Raw genomic sequence first — 11135 nt, 5'->3', positions numbered from 1 at the left:
AATATAAATTCTAAGGAGGCAACACCTTGTCTAAATCTGAACTATTGTTTGCCTGTCTTACCTTTCTATTCAATATCATTCGACTACCTGAGTCCAATTTGCATTAGAATTATCGAGAACATTTTCAAGCAAGAATTTAAGTACTAATGGAATGGAATAAACTATAATAATAATAATATTGTATATTGAGCATTGAGAAGGTATAAAGGTAACGAGTATACATTTTTTGGTATTTGATTAATATAACACTTCAATATTTTTATACGATTAGATTAGTATAATATATTTATACTTTGTAATTGGGTCTATAATTAGTAACACAATTTCGAAACCTTAGGTAATGCAAGAGACTGTGACTGTTAACTACTAATTATGTTATTGTAAAACTTAAATTTTAATTATCAATTTAAAATTAATTAAATTTAAAATAAATAAGAAAATAAAATACATTTTCATTATATGAAATTTATTCAGCATCCAATTAAATTGAACTTATTACATAAAAACAAATAAATATATCAGTCTGGAAGAGAAAAATGCTAATCTAAAATATTTACTTTAACATGCTCTAACATTTTTGATTTTGTTCTACTAATTTTTTTATACTTGGGATTTGCTTTGACAGATCTTCTGATACTACTCCTTGTCATGACTCTGTCAAATATTTCTTCACTGGTATCTTCACTTCCATCATCAGAAAAATGATTGTTCATACTATCATTCATTTTCTTAGGCCTTAATATGACTGGTTCGATTGTCTCATCTGAGAATAAAGTATCCTCAGATGGCCTGTCGTCATCACTTGTAGCTTTTTCGTTGATATATTGCGTCATATTGACTATAGCTTCTTTACATGGAGCTTCTAATATTTTCTTTTTCTCTTCCTTCTTTTTTGCACCTTCCCGATTACTTGGCTTATACTTCATGGGAGAAAAGTCGACCCTTCGTAGAAAGCTAATGGGATCTGCGAATCGTCTGCTATATTTCCTAATTGTTTTTGCCTCAGTCTTGATTTGTTCAGATTTATGTAAGTCATCATTTTCCATAGCAACACCTGAATCAGAATTCGACTCAACTTGTATTGTTATTTCAGGGACTACATAATCTTCTTTTAGTTTTAACTTTTTATTTAACTCTTCAATTATTTCTTGTTGTTTCAGAATTATGTCATCTTTCTGTGCAAGTTGTTTCTTAACGGCTTCTGTTCTTAGAGCAAGGTTTAATTCATATTTTTGGAGTTCACAAGATAGGTATTCGAGTTCTTTTTTTCTATTTAATTCTAATTTCTTTATTATATCTGCTTGTTTAATGCTTGAATCCCTAATTTTAGCAATTTCTTGTTTATGTGCCATTTTGATAAATTTAATCATATTGATTGCCTCTTGTAGCGTTGTTGGTTGTTCTCCATCTTCCTTACTACTGTTTGACATTGCTATATCCACCAGGTCTGTAACAAAAAAAAAATCTTTAAATACACTCTTAAAAGTAATTTATATGAATATCGGCGTTTATTGTGATTTGTTAACAAACTCATTCATTAAGATGTTATTGAGAAGGACAATTGATGCAATTATGTAATTTATTTTTAATGACAATGATTTCGCAGTCACTCAGATGGTGTCAATTCTAATAGATTAAAGAGATATCGACTTGTTAGCAAGTATCATTAACTGTTTATCGTTAGAAACGTTTTACGGGTGACCATTGTAAATGAAATATAATATCATGACTTTTAGAACTCAATAGGTATATTATTTTATAAATAATGCAATTGTGCTTACGGATTTCTGTTTCTGTATATTTGTTCATTTCTATTCTATTACTTTTCTTAAGATAATGTGTATAATAAATCCAAATATTAGAAGGATATTAGAAAATTGAATAATAAAGATATCAGTATTTGAGTTTTATAAGTCACGTTTTGTTACGTAAATTCAGTTAATTTTGCATGTTATGAGCTTTGTAGTTTATGTTCTTTTTTTAATGAAGATAAATATAACATTCGTATTGATATTTTAGTAAAATTCAAATTATTTGTATTCAGTTCCATTAGCAGAATAAACAATTTTGCAAACGCAGGGAATGCTTTAAAATTGGTACGATTGTAATTATTAAATTTATTTTTCTTATTATTATAAATATAAAAGAGATTTTCCATATTCTATATGAAGATAGTTAGATCAAAGGCAAAGATAAATAAGACCAAGTCTAGAAACATGAACTTCAAAATATCCAGTCTCGAAAAATATTTTGGCGATACTTATGTTTATAATTAATTTATTGCTTGCTTATGTGAAAATATACATCATAAGCAAACTTTTTAAAAGTTTAAGAAGACTAATCGGATCTATTTTAATTATACTTCATAACAAGATAGGTCCTCATCATCACTGGAACATAGTCAAACAGTTAGGTACAGTTACTCATTCATAGTTCATCTACAAGTTAAATAATGTATGGAAGTCATTCAATGGATTCCATGCATACTCTAGATGTTTATATCGATCTGACAGTACGTTCGCATTGGTATAATAATAGGGCATTGTTCCCCGTACCAAATGACCTTTACAAACAAAACAGCTGATATTTTCGTTTCATTCACTCCATTGTAAGTATACAAGGTTACTTTATGTCACAAACTAGATTTCGAAAAGCCGAATACTTTGAATTCATCGAATATTTTAGTAAGAATGCGCATCTGTTAAAATTAACGACAAATAAATAGGCCAAAACTTTTATCAAATGAGAAAGATAGAGGCAAAAAAGAGTAGTAGAGAAATTATGTAAGTAGCCTAGAAATTACTGAAATAACTATGAAATTCGAATGAATATCGAACTTTTCATCAAAAAATTATATTTTTTATCCTTTAACATTTCTAATCACAATGAGTATGTATACAGTCATAGTGAATTCTACAACGAATAAAAATAGAAAAACAAAAAAGAAGTTAAAAAATATATATATATTGTAGAACTACTAAATATTGTATGTAAAGCACGAGCTGCATGCCTAAACTTAGTCCGGGTAAAATGAGAGTTTAATTTCCTTCCAGATCACAGCGCCACCTATTGGTTCAAATCTAAGCCGTCTAGGAACCTACTCAAATACGCACATAAAATGTCACCGATATATATATATATCTTCTAGTCTCTATCTCTACTCTAAAATACTCTTTATCTAAAGAAAATCAAAGTCTGAACTAGAATTGTGCCTATCTAGTACCACAGAATTTTAGTTCAAATTACGATTTTCTAATCGTTTAAAATTACAATTTTAGGTTGCGTTTTTAATGATATACCTAACAAGTTTCTGTTATATAAAGATTTTGCTTTTATAGTATGGACATACTTGTACTATATGTGAATATATTTTTATTTGTTTTCGTGTATTTCCTAATAACTTGAAGGAATTGTTATTATGACATTATAAATATTTATAAATTAAAATGTTTCATTTTTTTTTAAATTAATTTGTTACGTATAAATTAAAACTATTATTATTATTAAAATATAAGTAATATATTGTAATATTATCTATTTGTTTTAAAAAAAATAAAGGAAATGTTTATATAATTTAAAGAATATATAAATACGCCTAAGACAAAACAATTAACTTAGGAATAAAAATCGAAGCCTAACTATTGTCCTATTAATAAAAGATAATCAAACACAATCATCTGCAATAGTATATTATATAATATTTTTAGTAAATAAATAAATAAATATTTACCTAACAGCACCGACCCCGAAATTAACTTCACAACACAAAATATTCAATGCAAAACACAATACTCCACTTGTCTCGTTGAACGTTGAACACTGACTGAATGAAAACAATAAATTGGCAAAGAAACTAATTGATTCCCTTCTTACACGTGACAAATACATCTTACTGTTCGTTAATAGCTTGCTATGGCAATATAACCCTTATATCAATGATATAAGAATGCGTATAGCGTTTAAGGGCTAATCCCTGATGACTCACGACCAGTCTACCTGCGTTCCTCGGTAAACCCACCAAACTAGCTGGACCAGTTTATAAATAGATTGTGGGAGAGAAGGCACCGTTGGTCCTAATACCGATAAATGCACTTGGAACTTTGTTGCATGAAGCTTAACACACAATAGTTAGGGATTTCTTTGAAATGAATTGAAATATCAAAATGACAAAGCCCGAATAAAGTTGTCAGTAAGCCTCATTTTCGGGTACTAATTGTTCTTGCACCATGTTGTAAGTTGTTAAAGATATTATATTGGTAATTGCTATCTCACTAAAAACCTTAAGATAGAGCGAGTTGGCAGATTTGAGAGGCAATTTTCATAATTGCATTATTGCTTAATGTCTCTAATGTGAAATAAATTGTGGCAGATCTATTTCATACTCGGAAGAGGTGTTAATGTGAAATTAATTACCCGTCAAAATTGTACAGTTGATGGAATGTTATATAATATTCTGGGAACAATGACATCCGATTCCGGTTTAAATCTAAAGATTAATAATATCAGGCTTCAAACTTTAAAAAGGTAATTTATAAATATAAACCGTCGGCAATCATGTTATTAGATAAAATTACTTCATTGTTCTAATTTTAAGCAAACGCGGACAAAACCACGATATATATCATTTTATGAGTTACAATGAATTTTAAAATTTGTTTGCGAATGTAAACGTAGAACAACAAAAGACGTATTAGCCAAATAATGCATTTTCGTTTAAAAAGTTTTATTTGACCATATAAAGTTCAATGACCCATCTTTATATTATTATTTGTATAGTCATAAATCATACTTTTGCTAATAATATTTAATACTTTGACGTTTGAAGTAATACATTTTATTGGTTTTCTTGAAACAGTAACAATGACCCTATCTTGCGGTATTTAAAACAAAAGAATAATCCCATTGTACCTGTTAAGTCAGGTACAATATAAATGAGTGTGTAATACCTAATACCCGAAGTTATATTCATACAAGATATTTATTGCCTAATGCGATTATGTAGTTACAAGAATCATGTTATCGCTTTTTTTCTCTTTTGTAATGCAATATTTAAGCCGACATACTACAGGACACTACTATGACCTGAATATATTATGTATAGGCTTACTTTTATTCTTACAACTTAAAATTAAACAACAAAATCATAGAAGAAAAATTTTAACTTATGTATATAATTTTTTCCTGTCATTCATTATAGAAAGAGGGCATTGAACATAATCATAATTTTAAATTTAATTAAAATAAAAGTTATTTAAAAAAACGAAATATTCTAAATTTAATATTTGTAAAACTCTATTTGCAAAGGGGACCACATTTCGGTAATTAAAATAATCTGAAAAATAGTTACAGGTTTTGAAATAATTTTTTTTTGACTCGGAACTTATGAATGGATATATTTACATATAAACTTTAAACATTAATCAAATGCCCAAATTTCCTTTCACATTGAAACATATACATAATAAGTATTTCGATCATCATACTAACATTAAAGTGTACATATTCCACGTCACAGATTTATGTTACCGAAGGAAAAGTTCTTCAAAGTTATAATTGGTAAAAGTAAGGACCTCGCTCTTAGAATCGTTAATTTGTATTTTGATACGGTAATTTATAATTATTTTATGTATATACAATCATTCATACTTTTTAAACAAAATTATTCTTAGTTACCTTATATATGTAATTATGAAAAATTACGATAATTTTATTACGTAATCGTGTAGAGAATGAATGAATCAAGGAAATAATTAATGATTATAATATCATAACGTTAAACCTGTTTAAATTTATACAGTGCAAAAGCTAAATATACAAATAAAATAAAATTATGACTTTTAATATTAAGGTATATGAAATTGTTGCAAAATGTCCAACTTTTATTTCGCTTTGGTGTCACGATCCTCATGTAATGTGACGAGTGTGTCAGAATAATTATGCATAAAATAATGATGTATCGCTGTTCGGACTGGAAGGTCGCAGCGTGGGTAGGCCCCCCACAAGGTGGTCCGAGGACCTGGTGAAGGTCGCGGGAAGCCTCTGGTTGCGGGCTGCACAAGACCGGTCGTTGTGGCGATCTTTGGGGGAGGCCTATGTCCAGCAGTGGACGTCCTTCGGCTGAATGAATGAATGAATTGCTGCTCTTACAGCGGTAATTTTAGGAACATGACAGTGGTCAAATTGAAGTTAGTTTTTACTTAATGTCAGTAGTTTATTAAGGTGCTCTCAGAGTACATTATACAAGATTTAAAATAACCTTTTTAGCTTTTATTTATTGATTTATGATGAATAATATATAATAATAATTATTGTGATAGCGAAAATGTCTTTCTTTCTAATATAAATCCGAAAAAAATAGAGAAAATTACATTTTAATTTAAAAAGCATTACTAGCAATGCCCCAAATTAAAATAAAATTACTATTTACTCCTTTTAAGCTTATCACTTGTGTTAGGAGTGGGGACGACAATAGACCAAGGGGTCAGGATCGATCTTGCAACTTTTTACATCGCTAGGCGACCCGTAAACCATTGCGCTATTGACATTTTAATGATTCACTGTGTTAATAATGACTGGGCAACCTATATAAATAAAATGATCAAAACAATTCCAAATATACAATATTTTTAAAGAAATTATTTTAATTGTAATATACTCGTGAACGCATTCTGGTACTGGGATTTATTTTACGATGCATCTATTTTCATATTCATTGAATATTAAGCTTTCTATTTTTTCCCTAATGATAAATTAAAAACCAATAGGAAATAAATTTACACACAGATTTACTTTTAAGATATAAAGTAGGCTTTCAGATACGAGCTATACAGGCTTATGTTCTACGTCGGAGGCTTATATTGTGTACAAAGCTTTAGATATAGCATGTTTCATGCGATTTTTACTTAAATACATTTAGAAACAAGCAATGATGCAAAGGTATATATGTAACTTTTCTCTTCCTGAAGGTCTTTGATATTCTATATTTACCGTTCTAGATGTAAAATTGATGATGCCTGTCTGACTTATTCCGGTCACGGCGGTCATTCTCGACGGATAATAGACAACTGTTTACGAAATGCTACAAAAATAGTTTGTGTGCGCAAATACAGGTGCACTCTTTATTTCCTTACTCTTATAATGCGATGAGACTTCAAACCGACATTACACAATTAAAAATTTAAGACCATGGTCTTTACGGTCGTTTTGAGGCGCGGGATATTGTCATATGCTAAGTTTCGTTATGTTAGTGGGAAATTTTTGCCAAATTAAGTTTTAAAAGTGTGGCATGCGGTTTGATCCACAGACATTGCGCTTGTTAGATTTTTTATAGAGACTTAATATATTATGTCAGGATATTTTAAGATAATTTCTTTATTATTTTATTATATTTTAAGGTTATAAGACAATAAAAGATTATATATGAAACACAAATATTTATTTAGCCATTATAATAGCTGTAGTAATCTTAATATTGTATCAATTCATAATTACAATTTTTTTTTTTTTTTTTTTTATGTTAGAGGTGGCAAACGAGCAGGAGGCTCACCTGATGGAAAGTGACTACCACCGCCCATGGACATCTGCAACACCGGGGGGCTTGCAGGTGCGTTGCCGGCCTTTCAGGAAAGAGTACGCTCTTTTCTTGAAGGTTCCTAAGTCGTATCGGTTCGGAAAAACCGCCGGCGAAAGCTGGTTCCACAGAGTGGTTGTGCGAGGCAGAAAGTGTCTTAAAAATCGCGCTGTTGTGGATTTTCGGACATCTAGGTGGTGCGGGTGATATTTGGAATTTTGACGAGATGTCCGAAGGTGAAATTCAGCAGCCGGGATTAATCCGAACAATTCCTCGGAACATTCCCCGTGATAAATTCTGTAGAAGATGCAGAGCGATCCAACATCTCTACGCAAAGCCAAAGGATCAAGCAGATCGGAGAGGGCTTGATCGTCGATAATTCGAGCCGCTCTACGTTGGATATGGTCAAATGGAAGGAGCTGGTACTGGGGAGCACCCGCCCAGAGGTGAGAGCAGTATTCCATGTGAGGCCGAATTTGCGCCTTGTATAGTCTTAGACGATGAGCCGACGTGAAATACTGTCTTGCCTTGCTGAGCACACCGAGCTTTTTTGATGCCAATTTGGCTTTGCCTTCCAATTGACCGCGGAACTGAACGAGGCTCGAAATATCGACGCCAAGTATTCCGATACTAGCTGTGGCGGCTAACGGAATGTTCTCGAATCGTGGAGATACGACAAATGGTGTTTTTTTAGCAGTTAACGCGCAAACTTGCGTCTTTTTGGGGTTGAAATGGACTAGGTTTAGCCGACCCCAGTTCGAGACTTTGTTTAACGAAGACTCGATTTCAGACACAAGTTTGTTCCGGTTTTCTTCGACTTTTTCCCGAGAAATATTAACACGGCCGGTGTATGAGGTGTCTACGGTGCTGTCGTCTGCATAGCAGTGAATGTTACTGATTTGCAACATGTCATTGATATGCAGAAGAAACGGAGTGGGTGAAAGAACGCAGCCTTGTGGAACACCAGCATTGACGAATTTTAAGTCGGAGCATGCACCGTCGACAACGATCTTGATGCTCCGATCTGCCAAAAAACTGGTAATCCAGTTGCATAATTTCCCGGGAAGCCCATAGGAAGGAAGCTTCGAAAGATGCGCTTTGTGCCACACGCGATCGAAGGCCTTCGCTATGTCCAGACTGGCTGCTATTGCCTCCCCCTTGCTCTCAACTGCTTCCACCCATTTATGAGTCAGGTAAACTAGAAGATCACCGGCTGAGCGACCCCGACGGAAACTGTACTGGCGGTCGCTAATCAGCTGGTACTCCTCTAGGTACCGCAATAAAACCAATTACCTGAATCAAAATAAAAATATACTTTATTCAAGTAGGCTTTTACAAGCACTTTTGAATCGTCATTTAACAAACTATTTAAAGTAAAGCTACCACCGGTTCGGAATGTAGATTCTACCGAGAAGAACCGGCAAGAAACTCTGTAGTTACTCTTTTTCAATATCCAAGAATACAGTCATGTTAGTTAAATACAATTATACTAACTTTGAATATATAATACTAACTTTATATATAGATAATTGCAAAACACATTTCATATATTCATCAATAATTTAACAAGCAATAACAATTATACTATATCACAAAATTATATCTTACCTTAAATGTTAGCACCTTGCTGCTCCAAGAAGAGTAAAGTGTAAAGTAAAGGTCGTCTGTACTGAGCTTCTATCACTTATATAAGCCTCACTACAAATCACGTGACTCACAATAATGAACAGAAAAGTCAAAGTACCCTCTTATTTAATATCAATGTTATCAACACAATTCAAAAATAACTTAAATTAAATTATTATTATTACAGAATTGATTAAAACATACAATACATAGTGTAAGCCTTGTTTGTAATTGTCTAATTATTTATTTATTTCTTACTTAATCTGACACGCTCAGTATCAAAAAAGCAAACCACTAGGCAAATTTGCCATTCGTCAGACAAAATAATGTGTCTACGAATACGTTTCAAACAGAGATCAACATGCAATTTAATATTAATATTCATTTTAGAATATTGAAGCGGAAAGTGACAGAAATATTCGTCTTTTATTAAAAAACGTACCTTTGTGTCGTCTTCTGTTGAAACACTTGAATTTTGTAAAAAGGACAAAGATTTAATGTCCGTTTTATTGCCTCTACTGGTCATAGGATGGTTTACCGTTAATAAAATGGTTTGGCTGCGAAAATCTAAATTTCGATTCAACGAAACAGTGTTACTAGGATGCTTGCTACTGTTACAAGAGTTTATGAACGCTATTGTAAGTATCCTCTTTTCATTTTTTCGGATTTGTTTAGCCTGTTAAACCATAATTTAATTAGTAAATATTCTGTTACATCATATTTCACCTTTATGGCAAATTTAATTGAAAATAAAAGTCCAAATTTAATTACGATAGGTGACAAATAAACGAATAGTGTCATTGAGTGTTGATAGAATTTTCAGGAAAAACACACGACATTATTAAAAGTTTTTCGCTTGAAATTACGGCTTTGTTACCAGAATATGTGTAGTCTTTAATCAAACAAAGGACCTGTAGATTTTTTATTGTTTAGTTTAGTTTAGTGTATTATTTTAGAGCTCCAGATAATGTGACTTTGTTTTACATAAAATTCGCAACCTAAATATTATTACCAAGTAAGTGGTAATTAAACCCCTAGTTTAATAAGAAAGAAAAATACAACCTTAAGCTTCTAGTGTTGTAATAAGTAACGCTACGTGAACCTGATATTTTTATTAGGTATTTTTAATTTTCTTGTTTGTAAAAAAGCCTAAATATATATAAAAGATTTTGTAAAATGTATCTGTGAAAGGGTCTCGGATATCAAAGACTATCAATCAATCTATAGATCAATGTTATCCTATAACCGACTTTAGGAAAGATTTTAGTTACGATAGTTTGTATTTTACTGAAAAACATTTGTTGACTTTCCAAGTAATTTTATAAATTAAATTTTGCTTATTGGTCGTCAAAAACTTATGAAAGAAACTCTTTTTTTCTCGTTCGATTACATTTATGATGATTAAATTATAATTGTTTAAAGGGTTCGTTTTTTCTAATTAAGCTATTGATTAAGTATAACATAAAATTTTTAGTGATCATTTCGTTATTACAAAAAAACAACATTTTGATTTGAAATAAAGCTATATTTCGAATAAAGAGTCCGTAAACTTATTAAAAATATGTTTCCCGTAGAAATTCGTGAACCCGGCAGAGAGGCAAAGCCCAAAGGGGATATATTTTTTATTTAGGTTGACGGCATTATATATTAACGTTGCAGTGGTAACATCTAAGGCTCATATTCTGACAATGCCAGTATAGGCGAACGTTACCAAGAAATCCAGATTTCGAAAGTTAATTTAAAGAATTAAAACCCAATGATTAACAATATATCACTCGATATGATGATAATAATTATGATGGCAAGATATAATAATTCGTTAGTTCACAATTCCTCACATTGCTACGATTTATTCGAACATCTGTTCAACCTTCATAGTATTTGGAGTTGGTTTTTGTACAATATAGGAAATATTAGAGTTTTATTTTCTGGTTCGATG

At 31.3% G+C, this 11135-nt stretch overlaps 1 protein-coding gene across 1 annotated transcript; it reads right to left on the bottom strand.

Moving 5' to 3' along the window:
- Positions 1-449: 449 nt before the first annotated feature.
- Positions 450-4176, bottom strand: LOC113402601 (uncharacterized). Its single transcript, XM_026642897.2, has 2 exons — positions 3731-4176; positions 450-1447 (listed from the first exon to the last, which is right to left on the bottom strand). Exon 2 carries the CDS (start codon positions 1428-1430, stop codon positions 540-542), a length of 891 nt encoding a protein of 296 aa, XP_026498682.2. The 5' UTR covers positions 1431-1447; positions 3731-4176; the 3' UTR covers positions 450-539.
- Between the last annotated feature and the right edge of the window lie 6959 nt (positions 4177-11135).

The sequence above is a fragment of the Vanessa tameamea genome, chromosome 11 (genome assembly GCF_037043105.1).
Source record: "Vanessa tameamea isolate UH-Manoa-2023 chromosome 11, ilVanTame1 primary haplotype, whole genome shotgun sequence".
Taxonomy (NCBI): domain Eukaryota; kingdom Metazoa; phylum Arthropoda; class Insecta; order Lepidoptera; family Nymphalidae; genus Vanessa; species Vanessa tameamea.
Note: the sequence above shows the minus strand (reverse complement) of the source record. Positions and strands in the feature narration are given on the sequence as shown.